This window comes from Amyelois transitella, chromosome 10, assembly GCF_032362555.1.
Source record: "Amyelois transitella isolate CPQ chromosome 10, ilAmyTran1.1, whole genome shotgun sequence".
In the NCBI taxonomy this organism is placed as follows: Eukaryota; Metazoa; Arthropoda; class Insecta; order Lepidoptera; family Pyralidae; genus Amyelois; species Amyelois transitella.
This window is the reverse complement of record NC_083513.1, coordinates 5,502,791-5,522,198: the sequence shown is the minus strand read 5'-3', so window position 1 is coordinate 5,522,198 and position 19,408 is coordinate 5,502,791. Positions and strand designations below refer to the sequence as shown.

The 19,408-nt window shown below is 34.5% G+C and overlaps 2 protein-coding genes and 1 non-coding gene across 8 annotated transcripts in view; 2 read left to right on the top strand and 1 right to left on the bottom strand.

Annotated features, from left to right (window-relative positions):
- The window catches only part of LOC106137675 (autophagy-related protein 16-1), a 164,862-nt gene extending 155,975 nt beyond the window's left edge, over positions 1-8,887 (bottom strand). For 2 of the 4 annotated variants that reach the window (XM_013338545.2, XM_013338546.2), the window contains exons 1-6: positions 8,550-8,887; positions 6,449-6,556; positions 5,406-5,571; positions 5,219-5,305; positions 1,578-1,740; positions 296-384 (exon numbers count right to left, since the gene is read on the bottom strand). In XM_013338545.2, coding sequence (XP_013193999.1) covers positions 296-384; positions 1,578-1,740; positions 5,219-5,305; positions 5,406-5,571; positions 6,449-6,556; positions 8,550-8,643 — 707 coding nt within the window. In that variant the 5' untranslated portion in view covers positions 8,644-8,887. The remainder of the gene's footprint in view (positions 1-295; positions 385-1,577; positions 1,741-5,218; positions 5,306-5,405; positions 5,572-6,448; positions 6,557-8,549) is intronic. The other 2 variants (XM_013338547.2, XM_060946115.1) reach the window with 1 other exon arrangement.
- Positions 8,888-9,831: 944 nt separating this feature from the next.
- Positions 9,832-12,009, top strand: LOC106137651 (uncharacterized). Of its 3 annotated transcripts, none has more exons than XM_013338510.2 (3): positions 9,832-10,037; positions 10,162-10,268; positions 10,577-12,009. In XM_013338510.2, coding segments are annotated over exons 2-3 (1,233 nt in total). In that variant the 5' UTR covers positions 9,832-10,037; positions 10,162-10,267; the 3' UTR covers positions 11,809-12,009. The 3 variants fall into 3 exon arrangements, with proteins under 3 accessions (XP_013193964.2, XP_013193965.2, XP_013193966.2); XM_013338511.2 differs by having other exon boundaries at positions 10,162-10,286; XM_013338512.2 differs by lacking the exon at positions 10,162-10,268 and having other exon boundaries at positions 10,577-12,008.
- A 3,633-nt stretch (positions 12,010-15,642) lies between these two features.
- LOC106137629 (uncharacterized) lies at positions 15,643-18,884 on the top strand. Its single transcript, XR_009657036.1, has 3 exons — positions 15,643-16,399; positions 17,421-17,483; positions 18,761-18,884. It is a non-coding gene; the product is annotated as an uncharacterized LOC106137629 (transcript).
- Positions 18,885-19,408: the final 524 nt, after the last annotated feature.

Genomic DNA, 19,408 nt, shown 5'->3' with positions numbered 1-19,408 from the left:
TGGTTTCTAAAACAGCAACATTCACTAAATATTATACAGCCATTTATGGAATACTTACAGGCGTAACAATAAGAAACTAACTAAATACCGAATGCCCCATAAATTATGATTCAATCAAATTATACTTTCAATTTAGTTTCAAAAATATCTGAAAATATGAAAACGGATTCTAAACTATTGATAATTCCAAAAAGAATGAAATTCACACATACATAATAAGCAAATAATTTCTTTCTGCGTCACATTTGGGACTCATGCAAAAATAACTACTCATGTTAAAAAAAATTGAACTTACTTGACGAAATTGTCATTCTCTTCGTTCATTTTGTCTGCATCTTTCGCCTTATATTTTATTAGTCTGTCCACTAATGATCGATTTTCATCCTGAAAACAACATAAACAAACACCAATCAATGCACACTTTTTACCAATTCACTCTCTATGCACAAGTTTATTAACTATCCACCTTTTTAAATGCTTTCATTTTGGCATTCACTAATATTTTTTATGAGTTAATATCCCATGAGCCTCGTATCGCACGTCAAAATATACGACAGTACTGACTAGGTAAATAGTTTTACCTACTTTGAATATAGATACAGACAACGATAATCACATGAGGATCGTAAAAATATACAGCTGGATCCATTTTACGCACGACTTAATGGAATTAATTAATGTAATGCGATAGCTATTATAGCAACACACTTATTGATCTTTTTTTGCTAATAATACATTTACGATGTATAAAATAGTAGGTACTTAATATAATGAAAAAGTAAATATGAATACGGAGCGACTTTCACAGATTAAGCTAGTCTTAAAGTAAGTTCACGTTAAAGAATACTCTCAACAATACTATGTTTCATAAAAGACTAATCAGAAAAGTTAAAGGACATATGTTTGTAATTGAGTTTTAAGAGAGAGAGGAAGAAATTACTTAAAAACTGTCAAGCAGTCAAACAAAAATACGTTTAATTTGTCAAGTCAAAACAGACTTATTGTTAAATAATTTTATAAACATGGCTTTTATTTAAACAATGAAAATATTAAACATGCTGAGTATGAAACAGAAAACCTCGAAACGGCTTGGCTCACAGCCAAATCTTAAATGATGCAATAAAAATCTGAAGTTCCAGCGGGAGAAATTGTTCAAAACTAAAATCAACATTACTATGCCAAAAATAATGTACAAGTATAAACAATAGCACGCATCAGACGTCGCCGTCTTTTAATATCGGTCGAAAAAAACATAATCTACTAAATATTAAAAGGATAAACGTTACCTTTGAATTTTTGTTTTGATAGTTGGCTGAATTTATGTATAGAATTATAATAATTACGTTTGATAAGGGTAGGCTAGATATCAACCCACTAATGGATAATTTAATTTAAATTATTTTTAGCTTCTAAGTGTTTTTAAGTCGTATAATTTCTTTTTCAACAGACTTTACAAATACAACTTAAGATAATAATAAACAGTTAAAAATTAAAAGAGCCAATTTGTGAATAAATAGTGTGCAACTGAGATTCATCGGTTATATATGTGGTTAATACAGATTCTGTGGTGGCCTTACCTGGGCTTTCCTTAATTTCTCCTCGATTGACGCAAACGCGATTTGTAAAGCTTGGTGCTCATCTCTCAAAACTTGATTTAAACCCTGCAGTTCATTCATATTGTTTTCGTACATTTGAATCTCTGCTCTCAAGGAAGCTATTAAAGCTGCATTTTCTGAAATACTGTACAAACAATTGTGATAATAAACACCTGCCACCAAATCATAAAATATGTATACAGCCTTTCGCACGCTGCTCCACCAGCGGGAAATATGTCATTTTCGCACTCCCTCTGTATGTATGCAAAATTTTATGTAGAATCGGTTCAGTGGTTCACATTAAGATGCACTAAACGAACTTACTTTTGCGTTTATAATTTTGTACTAATTTTTATTGTGTTAAAAATTAGAGGATTGGTATATGCATGGCTGGCCTCGAATGTATTGTTATTGTTACAGTTCAGTTTATAAAATATAAAGTGTACTTCACTAAGAGTACATGCTTTTGCCGAACTCAAAGCTATAAAGGCAACTGGAAATTATCGGATATACGATCGAACGAACCAAGAGAAGAGAATATATGATTTAAGTTTCATATATTTTGCCTTGAAAAGACTGATAGGCCACGTGTTTGGCTTAATGATAGAATTGAGATTCAAATAGTGAGGTCACTAGCCCACCGTATAAAAGAATCCCAAGTTTTTTAGCCTTTCCCTTAGTCGCCTTTTACGACATACATGGGAATGAAATGGAGTGGCCCTTTTCTTTTTTTTATTGGTGCCGGGAACCACACAGCACGGTGGAAAGTTAATAAGACTTTTTTAATAGTTACGTATTTAGTATAAACCAAAATTTTAATTAAACAAGTATATACTTATCAATCACTAAGTATGCGGTGGAATACCGCAGGGGGAAATTATGGCCTATAAAACAAACATAGACAAATAGGAACATACACAAAGACATCATAGACGGATGAACTATAATCAATATCTACAATCTACAACGAAGTACAATCTGATAACGGATTTATTATTTTACTGTATCTGTATGCAGGGCGTTATCATTATCAGTTAACCCTCAGATGTTGTTTCGGAAGGGCCACGTTAACATTCCAGATAAATAAAAAATCACACTAACTGGGAGACACTTATCACAAGCATATTTGGTCAGTATTGGACAGTATTATAACATATCATATGATAAAAATGATGTGACTTAAGAATGCAAGAGGTTATTGATGAAGATGTGAATGAAGCACGTAAGGAATATAAGAAAATGAAAGATTTGGTTAAGAAAGCTGTGATTAGAAAGAAAGAAGAGTATAAAGAGGATTTTGATAAAAGGCTATCAGAAGACTTTCAGTCAAATCTGAAAGTATTCTGGAAATCCGTAAGGTCAGCCCGAGGAAATACTATAACCAGAGAGCTGACTAGGATCAGATGCCAGGATGGTAGCGTTGTGAAAGGAGAAGAATGTGTACTAAAGATATGGAAGGACTATTTTGAAAGTTTATTTGAAAAAAAGGAAGGAAATAAGAAAGATTTCTGCTATAGCGAAGAAAAAGAGAATGAGATGGAAGGCGAAATTGAAATGTTCGAAATTGTGGAAGCACTTAAGAGTATGAAAGCGGGAAAGGCTGCTGGGTGTGATAGAGTGTCGGTCGAGATGCTTAAAGCAGGAAAAGGCGTAGTAGCTAGTCAGTTGTACTGCCTTTTCAATTTGTGTTGGAGAAGCGGCCGAGTACCAAAAGATTGGTGTAAGGCTGTTATCGTGCCACTTTACAAAGGAAAAGGGTCACAGCTGGACTGCAAAAATTATCGTGGTATAAGCCTGCTTAGCGTCGTCGGCAAATTGTATGCTAAGGTATTGATTAATAGAGTCAGGAATGAAACTGATGACAAAATATGGGATGCTCAAGCGGGATTTCGAAAGGGAATGGGATGTACTGATCAGGTCTTTTCCTTGCGGTGCATAGCCGAAAAGTTTTTGGCCAAGAGTCAAAAAGTCTATTGCACATTCGTAGATCTGGAAAAGGCCTATGACAGAGTTGAGAGGAATGAATTGTGGTCAGCACTTTCTATGCATGGGGTGAGCAGTCTCTTAATACGAGCACTGAAATCCTTATATGAGGATTCGAGTGCTTGTGTCAGGATAAACGGAGCGCACACTGAGTGGTTTAAGATTGAGAAAGGCGTTAGGCAAGGATGTGTTGCGTCACCGTGGCTGTTCAACCTATTTATGGATAGCTGTTTGACAGATTTGAAAGAGTCTAAAAGTGGATTAAGGATGAATGAGTTACTCGTCAAATGTCTGCTCTATGCCGACGATCAGGTTATACTGGCGTCATCAGAGGAGGAGTTACAGGAGATGGTAAACTGTATGCATGAAGCTTTAAAAGAGAAAGGAATGAAAGTGAACGTAAGTAAAACTAAAACACTGGTTTTTGAAATGGAGAAAGAAATGACAGCATGTAATATTTTGATTGGAGGAGAAAAAGTGGAGCAAGTGAAAGAGTTTGTATATCTAGGATCAAAGTTTACATCAGATGGCAAGTATGATAGTGATATTGAAAGGAGAGTGAACGCGGGGAACATGGTGAATGGAGCTTTGCATGCCTTTATGAGCAGTCAGAAACTATCCAAAAAGGCTCGACTGGCTGTGCACAGGGGCGTGTTGGTCCCGACATTAATGTATGGGAGTGAAAGTTGGGTATGGCAAAAGAAGCATGAAAGCAGAATAAATGCAGTGGAAATGAGAGCGTTAAGGAGTATGATGGGTGTGAAATTGAGTGACAGGATAAGGAACAGCGTGATAAGGGAATGTTGTGATGTGAAAGAAGATGTAGTTACAGGAATAGAAAAGGGTATGTTAAGATGGTTCGGTCATGTGGAGAGGATGAATGAAAGCAGGTTGACTAAGCAGATATACAAGGAGAGTGTGGAGGGAAAGGTCGGAGTGGGAAGACCTAGACGAACGTATCTTGATCAAATTAAGGACGTCCTGGTAAAGGGTCAGGTCAAAAGTACCCGAAACCGCCGAGCTTGTATGAAGAGAGTTATGAATGTGGACGAAGCGAAAGAAGTATGCAGAGATCGTGGCAAGTGGAAAGAGGTAGTCTCTGCCTACCCCTCCGGGAAAGAGGCGTGATTTTATGTATGTATGTATGTAAAAATGATGTGACCAAGTTAAATACAACTCCAAAAAAAAAATCGTAACGTTTTATTATAATCCTCTTAGTGTTAGTTCTGACTGCGTCCCCTTTAAGGTGAAGCACGGAGTTCACAAAATTCGGGTAGGTAATTGACCACAGCAGAGTTGGGCGCATGGTATATTATGTAAGAATGAATACAGGTACGGTTTAAAGTCTTTAAATCGTCGGTAGTCGGACAGTTAAGATGCCCGAATCAAAAGTGTGATGCGCTGGGAGGCACATGTTTAAATCATACAGCCGTTTACCAATGACTGTTCTTACTTTGCTTCATGTAAAAGCCTGACTTGCCCAATCCAGAATCATGGTCATGGCAACAAGATAATGATTAAACCGAGGCTTTCCAGAAGGAAGAAGAATAATAAATGCAGTTAGGTAGTTCCAATTCACTACTTTTGTCTCAACATGTATGGGTGTTTTGGAACATATAATTAAAAATAAGGGTACTTACATAATATCTTTGTTTACTAATTGTTCCTCCCCTTCCTGTACTCTAGCATTAAGGGATATAATTTGTTGTGCACTCTCCCCTCCTGTCCTATGTAACGACGTTAATTCCTCTTGTAGTTCCAATTTACTACTTTTGTCTTAATATATATGGGTGTTTTGGAACAAGTAATGAAAATAAGGGTACTTACATAATATCTTTGTTTACTAATTGTTTCTCCAAATCCTGTACTCTAGCATTCAGGGATATAATTTGTTGTGCACTCTCCCCTCGTGTCCTATGTAACGACGTTAATTCCTCTTGTTGCTTTAATATTTTATGTTCTAAACTTTGAACTTTTTCATTTGACACATTTCCTGGAATATCGTCAATAATAAATATTAACTCACTACTTTCACTATTAATAGTACTCGTACTACTTTCCATTTTATTAGATTCTGAGAAATACATAGTCACGTCTGTATTTAAAAATTTAATCTGATATCTTAGCCTGGATGAAGCGGCGTAATTGAAAACTACCCTCTTTTTTATTTTCTCATAAACAAACTAAAAAACCATAAACTTTGAAGGTATTTTTTTTCTTATTTGCTACCAAAATTAGTGACGCTAATTCATAGTTACACAATTATATCATAAAACTTAAGTGAGCATTGACTCAATTATGAAAGTCAAATATATCCTAAATTACCTTATAATTAATTAATTATAAGTCACAAGTGGGGCAGTTACAAACTAAGAAATCATATTGTATTCTGGAACATCTTCTCTGGGCCACCATGTTTTAAAGCTATTTTTGCTTTCTTTTCCCATCTACTCATACTCTTATATGATGTATAGAGATTTTACATACATACATATGGTCACGTTTATATCCCTTGTGGGGAAGACAGAGCCAACGGTCTTGAAAAGACTGATAGGCCACGCTCAGCTATTTGGCTTACTGATAGAACTGAGATTCAAATAGGGACAGGTTGCTAGTCCATCGCCTAAAAAAAGAATCCCAAGTTTGTAAGCTTTTCCCTTAGTCGCCTTTTACGACATCCATGGGAAAGAGATGGAGTGATCCTATTCTTTTTTGTACTGGTGCTGGGAACCACACGGCATGATAATAAAATACTTATTTGTATGATATAATACTTAATAAATTTAGTAAAATAATTGTTATGTTCACAAAACCAAAATTATCTACAGGCTTCAGGCTTCAGTTCTTTGATGCTACTTATTTATACATACCTCCAGGTACAACACTATCAGTGTTTGAAAACCTAATTCTTTCATTGACTAAAGTAAGCTGCAGGTTTTCATTTCTCAAAGTATTAACATTGTCGAAAAGTCTGCTTTCTGAAAAAAGAAAAAAAAAACATGGTACAACAGAAACAAAAATATGCTAATAAAGAAGGTCAACCAATAAAATAATGCCCAATCTCACATAGGAATTCATCTCTCCTCTCATGGGTCTACTGGAAGAGATTTATATTGACATAAGTAGCACCTTTGTACTAGAATTACTGTATTTAATGCTCCTGTATATATTTTTGTGGACATAAATAAACAAATCAGTACTTCTTTAAGATTCAAAGGTTAAACCGTGATCCTTGATTTAGTTAGTGGCAATGGTTTTGGAGGTCACACAGTGTCACAGATTGCCATTGGAGGGATTAAAATATAACAACCCAGACTACCTGTTACTAGGTTACCTGTTAATCTTGTTATCTTTTTAATTTATAATGACATAGATATGATGAGAGATAAAATCCAAATTTAGAAACTGCCCATACTTACTCTTATTTTATACAACCCATCAAACATCACATAAATTAGGTAGATAATATATAAATACACATAATTTGTAACATTTAATTTACATCGGACAAATATAGGTATATCTTCTTGTAAATATAAAAGAAGACACTGGGATATTCACTCACATCCAAACTGATTATAAGCTTTGATATAAGCTAAACAAAGGATTTGAAAATTTAAAATGTGGAATGTTGAAAAATTATACAAACTCTAGTAACAAAGTAACTTTCACAGCTTTTCTGAAAGAGTAGAGTTTTTGAAAAGGGAAAGAAATAAGATGTGATGACATGATTTGGCTCAACTCTTAAAACGGGCCACCGCCAGAGAGGTTGAGGAGGGGGTGGGGAGGGTGGGGGAGGGTTTGTATGACCCCCCCCAAGTATTTTTTTTTGCCGGAAGCCCCCCCTTTTTTTTATATGAATTTTTGAAAATCTTAAATTTGCACTAAACAACGCAATATTTTCGGTTTGTCATTGTAAACTGTGTTAATTTAGTATTAAATAATTAGTTTGTCCATTAAACATGTACAATACATTAATTAATATATTTTAGCACTAAAAATATAGTCAAAAACTTTGCTTAAAAGTAAAAACAAAAAAGACACTAACTATGAACAGAACGCAATCTGCCGTTTTGGTTATGTGCTATTGTCATTTTATCAACTGACTTTGAAAGTAGCTGTCGGTAAACGGACAGCAGGGGGTGCAGGGGGGCGCAGCCCCCCCGCATGGGGGGGTCGGGGGGCGATAGCCCCCCGCAATGAAAAGAAACAAATTGGTCACAAATCAAACTCGGTTTGGTTAGGTTAGGTTAGGTTGGTGTAAACCACCAAAGCGGAGCGAGCGAAGCGAGCGGAGCGAGCGAAGCGAGCGGGGCATTCAAACGAGTAAAAAAGTATAATAGTAAGTATGTATAGGTTAGGTTAGGTTTAACTCACCTTCGCCCCTTTCATCCCTTCTTACTTTCCCCCCCCCCCCTTGCCCATCTGGCGGTTAATGACCTTTAGCACACTTTTTATATGAAAACTTTAAAAATTCGTAAAAAAAAAACTAGGCTTCCGGCAAGAGGGGGTCACGGGAGGGGGGGAGTTACCTCCTCCCCCATCCCCCTCCCCCCTCGCCACCCCTCTCCGGCGGTGGCCCGTTTCAAGAGTTTAACCCATGATTTTATTAAACAAGTTACATATCATTATACATGATCATTTATCACATTCAATTATGTCTTCCTTTAAAAGTTTAAATGTAAATAAGTATTAGGGGTATAGGGATTTCTATGAATGTTTGCTTATGATATAGCAGGCATGTCATTACTGAGCAAACATTGTCATTAATCATATATAAGATACCACACAACTAAACTATCTTTCAACTTTTTTCCTGCATGTCATAGAATAAATTATTGCAGCATATGTTATTGATTGCATACATGTGAGGATACCTATCCTAAATAAAGAACAGATAAATATAATATTTTTTTAGTTTGTCAACAAAAAGACAAAGGTAGTTTTTAATGATATAGGTATGTTACTTACGAAAACTTATTATATCCTGAAACGCTATAGTCTCGCGTTTATTTCTTCCTTGTAGTTGAGTTATTATTTTATTTCTCCACTCTCCACCTTCCATTTTACCCTCTGATTTGCTTTTACTTCGATAAGAATTAAATAATATGAAGATCAAAACAAACAGATATCATTATGTAGCACTTTACAGATTTAAGACTGTAGTAATATTCTCAGAAGTAAACTTTTTCAGGTTTGCGAATTGTAAGATTATTTTCAAATAAATACTATTTAAAATAGGTAATAATTAAAAATTAGTTATATCTTCGAATAAAATCCATACACTCGATCAACCAAACCACCGAATTGCTGACAGTGACAGTAAGAAATCAACAAACTTAATTTGACAGTTCCGTGTTTGACAGTGACGTTTTGCCGTTTCTTTTTTATTTTCGTAGGTAGGTAGGGTATTTGCCAAGTACCTACAATCTATCCACTTAATTAATTATTTATTAATAAACCTTTCTATCATGGTAAACCGCTCTTTTTTACACATTAATCTATCTTTATATAATGTAACAAAATTAATGTATTTTATGTTTTCAATGTGGTTCCCGGCACCAATACAAAAAAAGAATAGGACCACTCCATCTCTTTCCCATGGATGTCGTAAAAGGCGACTAAGGGATAGGCTTACAAACTTGGGATTCTTTTTTTAGGCGATGGGCTAGCAACCCGTCACTATTTGGATCTCAATTCTATCATTAGGCCAAATAGCTGAACGTGGCCGATCAGTCTTTTCAAGACTGTTGGCTCTGTCTACCCCACAAAAGATATAGACGTGACCATATGTATGTATGTTTTCAATGAGATACATATTTAAGATCTATTTTTTATATAATTTTTGACTTAAATTTAATAAATTATAACGAATATTAAAGCTAGAATTATTTATAGTATTTTATTTAGTTTTGTTTAGGTTTATTTTAGTTTATATTATAGTTTTAATAAATAATTAATATACTAAATTCCTTTAGCCGCCTTTTACCATATTAGTAGGAAACAGATGGTAGGACCATTATGTCATTCTAAAGTTTATATCAACAGTTCCTAAGTAAACTTTAGAGAACGGGAATTTTTTTTAACTATTACACAATGTGGACAATCTACTTAGAAAGAAATAGAGGAAATTTTAAGGTCATTTTACTTTTCCTCAACAGAAAGTTCTGTTTGTGGTCTCCAGTATTAGATCTATAATCTCCCTAAGAAGGTAAGTGTGTGCCAATGCAATCAGTCAGTTGTCAAAGTCAATTGAATTAAAAAATATCACTGTATGGTGTGATGGGCAATGTGTTTTGTTTACATGTTTGGAATAGTTTCTTTCACTGCAAAGTGCAAACGTAGTGGTTACCTATATTCCCTTTGCTTTGCTCTCTGCCTTAATAATTAAAGAAGCCACAATGACTAAATATGATTAATTACGAATTATTCTCTGTCATCCCTATGACCATTACCTAGGTATGATTATACTATTGTAACCTTTACACTACATAAGTAATGCATCTTAATATATTTATGAGCTAACTCTTGTCGATGGCGTTAAGCCGAGCGTCCTCCAATACTTTCTTTTATCATTACATAGCGTCCCCAGCGGACCCCATGTCACCAAGCATAACGGCGGAGGATATAACTGAGAAGACGCAAAGATGCGAGAGATGATATGTTCAGATTTTTTTATCGATTCCTAAAGTTTGTATCTACTTAAAGGTAATGTTGTGTGTATGTTCCACTCATAAAAACATTTACATCATAATCATTTATATTGATTATGCTAATGGGACTATAGTTATTGATGTCATCTCTGATCTTTCGTGTGGACCAAAGTTTTTGTGCTTGCTGTTCATTGAAATGGTATATATATTTAATTAAAGAGTAGGTCTATATTAAATTGCGATCAGACTAGTGAATGTCTTTAGCAGATTTAGTTTGATTGCAGTAAAAATACAAGCAATTGTTACGATATTGATTTTTTTAAAGAAAATGAAATTCTTCCACAGTGTACATGATGAATACACTTTTAACCAATAGTAAGGAAGACCCGGTAAATGACAAAGTAAAATCAATTGTTAAAACTGTATTGGAGAGGTGTCATATCGAAAAAACTCAAAATGCTTTGGTGGTACCTCTAAATGCTATTGAAGAACGTACAACTTTTTATACAGCGTTTCCTATTAAATATGTGTGGGATCTTCAGGAAGAAAGTAATAAATTACCTCCAGTGATAAATTTAAATGTACGACAAAAAGTTCAACTGTTAAATTATTTTAAAGATCTTTATGCTCTTAGAAAACCATTTACATTTTCACAAGTAGCTGAAATATTCACTAAAACTGGTATTGAAATTAATGATCCATCATTTCTACGTAAGCAAATGTATGCTTTGGGATATGAATCCAGATCTACAACCTGTGGCACTGTAATTGTTGAAATTGCGAAATTAAGGTTTGAGAGATACCTATACCTTAGTAAAGTAATAAGATTCAGAAATAATAATATTCCTATTTGCTACATTGATATAAGAGTAATTGATAAAAATTTAAAATTTGAGGAGTTTTCTTTGATGCCAAATTATGATAAGAGTATGAATAGACTTTACTTTTTACATGCTTTGTCAAGGAGTGGAATTGTGAATGGAATATTTAGTAATGTCATAGATAGGGAGATATTCACTAAATGGTTAACAGAAATTTTGGTCACAAAGTTACAGCCGAACTCAGTGCTGATACTAAATAATAGTGACTTCTTTAATGAAAAAATAAAACCTATAACAAGATATGATACAAAGCTAGGAATGTTGCAATGGCTGGAGAAAAATGATATTCCTTGTAGCTCCAACATGACCAAACCAGAGTTATATGAATTGATATCTAAGTCTAGAATAAAAAGTTGTGATTATAAAATAGATAATGCATTAAAAGCAATGGGCCATAATGTGTTGAGGATTCCAGAGAAATTCCAGGATCTTACACCAACTGAGTTACTTTGGAACAATTTACGGAATGAGGAATATAACAACCTTAAAATTATTGAAATAAAAAACACAGTTGAAACATATATTGAAAAAATTGAGAAACTGAAATGGGAGCTTTTCTCTGATGCTGTTGCTAATTGGGAAAAAGAAATTTTTGAAATAGATTCTGTAACTGAAGATTTCCTTGATACATTTGTTTTTGACACAGATTATGTACATGAACCATCCTCCAACACCTCCCTTCCGGAACAGTTATAATTTTTTGTTAATATGTTTCTTTGTCTATGTATGTGTAATAATATAATGTAAACGTAGTTATGTAAAACCTGACTCACTCAATTCAGGATCCATGATCAAGGGCTTACCCTGTTTTTATAGATGATGGATAAGCATATATTGTTAAACAAATATAGGTCGAAATAAAGGTGATATCACATAAAATTCACTCTCTTTCTCTAATGATCCGGTGTTGTGGGCTAACAGTCGTTGCAAACGCGGCCAATTTTCCTATTTTATCCTAGTCTATTATTTTTTCTTTTATTTCTCTCCTAAATATGATTAAGTACCTACTTACCGACTATGTTTGTTTTTTAAAACTTTGTTAATAATCGCCACGAGTTTGCCTAATTGTTTTCATGCGTTTTCATGCGACAGGTCCGCCATTTGTGCTTCACTTCAATCAATCTCAATTTGAACCTAATTTTTTTTTGAGAATAGTTTCACGTACACAAGGTTTAAAAAAACATTTAACTACTTAGTTGTTCACGGCGAACAACCAATTGTCTTCGGCATGGGGCATTGGTGATTTCCCGACCCATTACCGGGACTGCACATTTATAACATTGGCTACGAGCCTAAGTGTCCATGATAAATACTAAACGGCACAATAATTTTTAGCAGACATAATTCCCAGCATATTGTCGTTTGCTTTTAAATACATGTTTCCGACTGTGATGCTAGAAATGCTAGGGTTCCGCACACCGCATAAGACGTGACCGTATGGGACTAACTTTGTGAGAAAGACCGCATTTTTTTCTACTCAGTATTTTTACTTGCCGTATTGCAGAAATGTTCCGTAAAAGCAGTACTGATGTTATATACTTATACTGATATTATACTGGCAAAAGTTCTCGGCTACAACTCTTCAAGACATTCATAAAGCGAATTTTATGCGATATGTAGTCATGCGATAGTTCGCGATCACGCGAATCAAACGATATACAACTAAAATTTGTGCCATTTGTCATCTTAACTAAACTTTCATTCATTGATTTGTTTACTATAAATTGAAAAAAAAAAGGTTTAAACAACAAAAAAATTGTTCACATATTTACCAAAGTGTGTGTGTTTTTCAGCAGATAACCATCCTTCTGGCGCAGTTGGGTAAAAAAAGGCTCACTTAGATATTGTTGATGTTGTAGTAGGCGACAACATAGGACTTCGTAATTATTTAAATACTAGATACTGTTTCCTAACTTTTCTAGAAGGTGATGTCAAGTAAAATCTGGATAATAAGTTATTAATTTATATTACCTAAGTAGGTACGAGTTAGTATTTCGAAATCTGCAGCGAACTATTTCTACTTTGATATATGAACAATTCAAGTGTCCTTTTTAAAAAAGCAAATGGAACATCATTTGGTGGTTTGTAATACTCGGGAAAGAATACGACCCGCCGAACACCTCTCCATGTAGGTACCTCGTCTGCGCAACAACGACCACTCTGACAAGAGTGTTCGACTAAGAAGAGAATAAGAAAAGTCGAAATTATAGTGAAAGTTTAAAATCAGTTTGATATTTACGAGTAAATTATCACACGCAAGTTCTAAAGATTCATATATCTACCAGCAGTGCATTTATAAAATATAGGTACTTGGCATACTTGGCTATAGGTACCTTTTAACTTATATTTTCATCATTAGGTACATACTTGCTTTGCTTTCTTTCTTTCGTGGATCCCAAATCGATGTGATGGCAGAAGAAAATGATCGCCACTTACTTCATTTCAATGGAAAATACATATAGATACGTACCCTACAAGCTTTAGTGCTATTGCCATATAGGTACTGTTATTGAAAGAAGTGTAGCGGGAGCGATGATTCGGCTCGACCGACCAATGCGGCGCTAGATCTTCCCTTGGTGGCGGTCGAGCCGAATTATCGCTCCCGGTACAGAAGTATCCAGTAGGTATGTCTATGACAAAAAACAACATCGTGTACAAAATAGGCATAAAAAGAAAATAAATGTTTTCACACCCCATCAGACAAGAATGAACATTGAAAAGGGTCTCTTAAATCCATAGCTTTATGTTTTTCACAATTTATTATTGCGCCGCTTGTTGGCCCGTAGGTAGGATAGGTTCTATTGAATACAAAGAAAAATGTGATTTCGAATACATACTTGGAGAATTTTTTAATCTTTTCATCCAATAAGCTTTAAAGCCAATTCGAATAAAGAATGAGCAGTTGAAGCCTAAGGTAAAAACACGTACTCATCGCCAGCGCGCTAAGCCACGTATTTTTCATGTAAATTTTAAGCTGTCGGTTTTTGCGAGAATTTCGATCAAAACTGAATTGTTGAGACAATTTTACAGTAAACTGCGCCCAGTCACGCACTTCTACAGTTTTATAAGCATAAGTTTGTACACTTTTCTGTGACCTTTGCTTTTCGTTAGCCAAGTAACGTTAGGTTACCACAATGTAGGGTCGTGTGTGCGTGATGCAGCCTTATTTATGGTACGAAAAGGTACGTCTTGTCTTTAATAGTTTGCCCATTATTTCATAGATCTCGATTTTGACCTTAGTCTACCTATTTTATTACTAAGTAAGCATAAGTACCTATCTATATTTTCATAAATTAATACCTTTAGACCCTATTCAGAAGCCGCACACACGTAACAATTAAAACGAATCCAGAGTATTCAAAAGAATTACCACATTAATATTCTAACTTCTCTAATAATACTTTGCACGGAAATTCTCGTCGCTAACCATTTCACATAAAAAGAGGTTGTTCAACAGAAAAAGTTGGCAAATTTGTCTCGCCCGGGGCACACATTATCTCCGCTCATATTGCGTTATAAATGGATGTGATTTAACAGAAGCCGCGACTGCTAAAGAGATAATACCTACCTTTGTTAATAGTTATTTTTTATGCAACAATGCAACCTGTGCCAATATGTACCTATGTTTAGATCTCCCATAATGATTTTTGGCAAAGACATTCAAGTAAATACAGACATCATCGGTCTGATACAATTTACCTTCAGTCGCATTATACCTAAGTAGTAGGTATGTACCGATGGATGAGTAGTGAAGAAAAGAGAGCTATGTCTTTACATATTTGAAACGTGTTGTTCTTATTATATATCCATATAATGTTTATCAATGTTATATCTTTAAATTATTTTTTTGAAGACAATTATAATAAAAATGTTGCACATATAAAAACAAAACTTCTAGCATGTGCATACATAGTAATTTAGTTTAACTTTCAACGAGTTTGTGCTAAGATTTATTCTATTCATTTTTCTTGGCGGGTCGGAAAATCCCTCTGCGCTCACTCAGTAGCTACGAGGTAGTCGTTATACTGCACTTTGAGAATCTGAGGATCATGCAAGCTTTGCAGACAGGTATGATATGTTACACATTATACATAGCTAGGTGCTTCTTTCCTCATAGCTATATAGTTCCTTTAATTTGAATCCAGCGAACCAAATTAAAACTTGGCCGTAAAATTTTACATGTTCCATTGGTGTAATCAAAAAGTTCTGATTAAATTAAAATCATAGCGCAACAGTGTACATTTCATTTTCTGCGAAATTCCTCGCAGATATCGCCATGTTCAACAATAACAGGAATACGTTGTGGCTTTGGACTGCAAGCTTGGTAAAATATCTACTGTTACTTGTTCTTTTAATGTTTACTAAATTAATGACAGAAATACCTACTTAGTACTTATTTTTAACAAAGTTCAATATCATAATTTTGAACCGTTCTTTTGCGTGCAACATTTCTTAAGTACTTAAATACATTAACTTAGGTGCGAGATTTAACAGCTTCAAAGTAAGTTTGTTTTTTAAGTTTTTTAGGAAATGCATTTACCAATTAGGTAAATTTCAATTCCATTATGACTCTCCCGAGGTTTGTACCTGAGACCTTGTGTCAGGTGCAGCGATACAATCGCCAACCCAAATAAATCCATTTATCTCTTTTTAGGTTCTAATATCGTATGTCTACGCTTATCCAAGAGATTTTGGAGATAAACAAGGTATTACTACATGTCTTGAACAATCAGCAACATTTATTATCTTTTTTCTATATCCATGTTTGTAAATTTTCTTAGGTATATCTTTTAACTATTAGTGATAAACTTTGTTCACATCGGCGAATCATTGTTTTCAGTTAATCTTAAAATAGGGTTTGATTTAACACAAGAAGTAAATGGGGAACCAGCTTTAAGAATACGTGATTTCGAAGGTATTAAAATTATTTTGTGAGAGATAAGCTTCTGAATAGAAACATAAACTTTTACATTAGATATAAAATGTAATTATAAAACTGAACAAATACATGTTGATACTGATTATAAATTATCAATAATGGGTTAGGATAACTTATTTACCTTATTTTTAGATCCCGATACTTATGCAAGAGCAATTTCAAGTTCAGAGAAACGCAAACCGGGTCCTGCTATAAGAGCAGATTCTTTTAGCGCCAGTGACGAGGACGTAAAGGAAGTTGAAGTGAAAGAAGAGAAAAAAGAAAAGAAAGAAAAAAAATCCAAGCGAGAACGTGAACATGTTAAAACTAGTAAGGAAGGATCGAAATCGAATGGCTCGGATTCTGATGGTAATCCCCACTTCCCTTCTTCCACTATCTTTTTCCCCGCTTATCTTATTACTAGCTGTTGCCCGCGACTTCGTACGCGTGGAAGAGTCGCAAATCCCACAGGAATTATAGTCTTTGTGGCATTTATGAAAAGTATCCGACGTCATTCTCCAGACTGTTCTTAGTCCACGCAAATAATAAACCTCGCAAGCCACGCCACTCTTCCTTGCACGTCATGCGGGGCGGGTGAATTTTCTAAGATGTTCATTGAAATTAAGTGATGTAAAAGACAACGACCCGCTAGCCCGTTAATTTCACCACAACTTCAAAACCAAACGTCCAATTTTAATCATTCAAAGACCAAATGTTATCTACATAAACTGTACTTATTGATGAAATTATTTATTTTGATAAGGATTAATAGCATGAGTAAAAAAACGCGTTTAAATGTAGACCAAAAAAAAATTCAGATTTTTACATAAAAATGTGGTTGTTGTGCCTCACTCGACATAGATAGGTATAGTGTGTTGCGGACTTTTTTGTAGATATTTATAAGATCTACAATTAATTAAAACATTTTATGGTTCTATCTTTTGTAGTTTAGGCAGCGTACGCAAAATAAGTAACTTTTTGGTTGATTTTTTCAGCTATTATTTAGCTTTCGAATGGTGAAAGAATTTTTAAAATCGGTCCAGTAGTTTTTGAGCCTATTCATTACAACCAAACAAACAAAGTTTTCCTCTTTATAATATTAGTGTAGATTAACCCTACCTATTAAAATTTTAATGCGAGAGTAACTCTTTTTTCTGCTTTTACGCCTCAACTCCTGAATTGATTTTGATGGAATATGATACATTATATAGTGCTGACCCTGAGAATGATCATATGCTAATTTTTATTGTGAAAAAAGTTACCACGCGGACGAAGGACGAAGTTTTCTTTTTGCGCGGGCGGAGCAGCGGGCGCTCTCTATTCTTTTCCTAAATCACATCACATCCAACATAACAAATATTAAACATCTACGAGTATTATTAATTTGCAGATTCAGATGAAAGGAAAATTAGAAGCACCCTAGGAATGAGGGGTGAAGAATTCGATGCAGAAGGTAAGTAAGATTCTTAATTAACTTATTTTTCTTTTCTCTATCCCTATAAAAATTGTTTGGTCAATTTGCAAATTCTCGAACAATAATGCGGTTGATAATTTCGCTTTTTCTTCGATCGTGATTTGGACACAAAAAGCAATTGAAACTTAACAAAAACTAACCAAACCAAACAAAATTGGTAAGGTATCGCAGTTGCTTTTTTTTCCTCTCTCAAATTATAAAACTCAATTTTACGCGGGCGGATTCGCGAGAACTGTCTATAGATAAAGGTTTTTCCACAATTTCATTAAAGGTAAGTTAAGAATGAAAAATGATTCACATTCAAATAAAACCTTGTTATATTGTATCAGGGATCAAAAAAGTGGAAAGATGTAGGTCGTAGCTTTTGTCTGTCTCTCCAGGATAGATCCGTGACCACTTTTACTTACTTACCTGTGTAAAGATGTAGGTACCTATTTTAATTTATTTTTGTGGTTAGTGGATCGTATTCACTTTTTACAGATGGTGGTAAAGTACACGGACGGGATGCGGATGACTCCGATGGTAACAAACGTTCTATCATAGAGATCCGAAAAATACCTATTTGAAATTACCGTATAACCCTATAAACAGTCAGAGAAAAACTCAATTTTTCTCTTAAGTAAAATTGAGTTTTACTCTGACTGTTTATAGGCTTATACGGTCTATCTGTTTTTAGGGTTCTGCACCTAAAAGGTGAAAACGGGACCCTATTACTAAGTCTCCGCTGTCTGTCTGTCCGACCGTGCCGTCTATCAACAAGCAGTATCTCATAAACCGCGTTAGATAGAAAGCTGAAATTTTCACAAATTATGAATTTCCGTTGCCGCTATAACAACAAATAAAAATAAAAAGATGAAATTATTAAGAGCCCCCATAGAGATGGAGGGGCTCTCAAACAACAAACGATTTTTTTTTATAGATAGGAAATAGTACGGAACCCTTCGTGCGCAAGACCGACACTCACTTAACCGGTTTTAAATATATATTACCACCATCTGATCACCTTTTCTAAAAATCTTGTGTGCCGATAATGCGAGCCGAATAATAAGAGTCGTGCGTTGCTGGGCGTTTGCATTCTCTATCCTTTTAAAAGTGTATCATTCTTGACTCCCTACGAAATCTCTTTAGTGTCCTTCTACTTCTGTACAACTTACTCCTTATTCATTAGAAGCACGTTACGTAACGTGCTTCTAGAATTTTTATTATCGATTCAAATCTGTTTTATGGATATTAAATGTGTTTACTTAAAATTCCAGGCAGATAAATTGGCGTTACCTGCCAGAAGTATGGAGCCAGGCCGATACAAAGAATGTTGTAGTCGGTCGTTTTACTTATTGGAATAAAAAATAGAAATATATCGTGTTTTTTTTCATGTTTATGAGAAATAATCACACCCAGCGTAACTATAGAAATCGGTATAATTCTATGGTAGAAACAGCAGGTTCATTTTCAAACTACTACATCGAAGCTTCTTGTAACTGGCGGGACAACCCATGCACTATGTATTATTCATGCAAGTGTAAAAAAATATATACAGGAGAACTTTAACAATACATATTAATAATCAACTTTAATATTGTTTTCATGTATGTGCCATTATCGATACTTAATAGGTACCTATTCCTTCAATGCAAACCTTCCAGCCACTTCTGAAATTGTTGAATAATTCAGTGCCGAGGAGATTCTCACTCTGCTCAATTTTAACTTTCAACGACTTATTTGATTAGGCTCAAGGTTTGAGCTGCCTGCTGTGATGGTGGATAAAATAAATTTTAAAATATTGTGTTTGATTTTCCTTTAAGTAGCTATTTCATACAAAATACAATTATTCCAGTATCTAAATGATAAACTTAGATAAGTTGAGACTGTTAGGTGTACCTACCCTATTTAATTCAGTACATGAA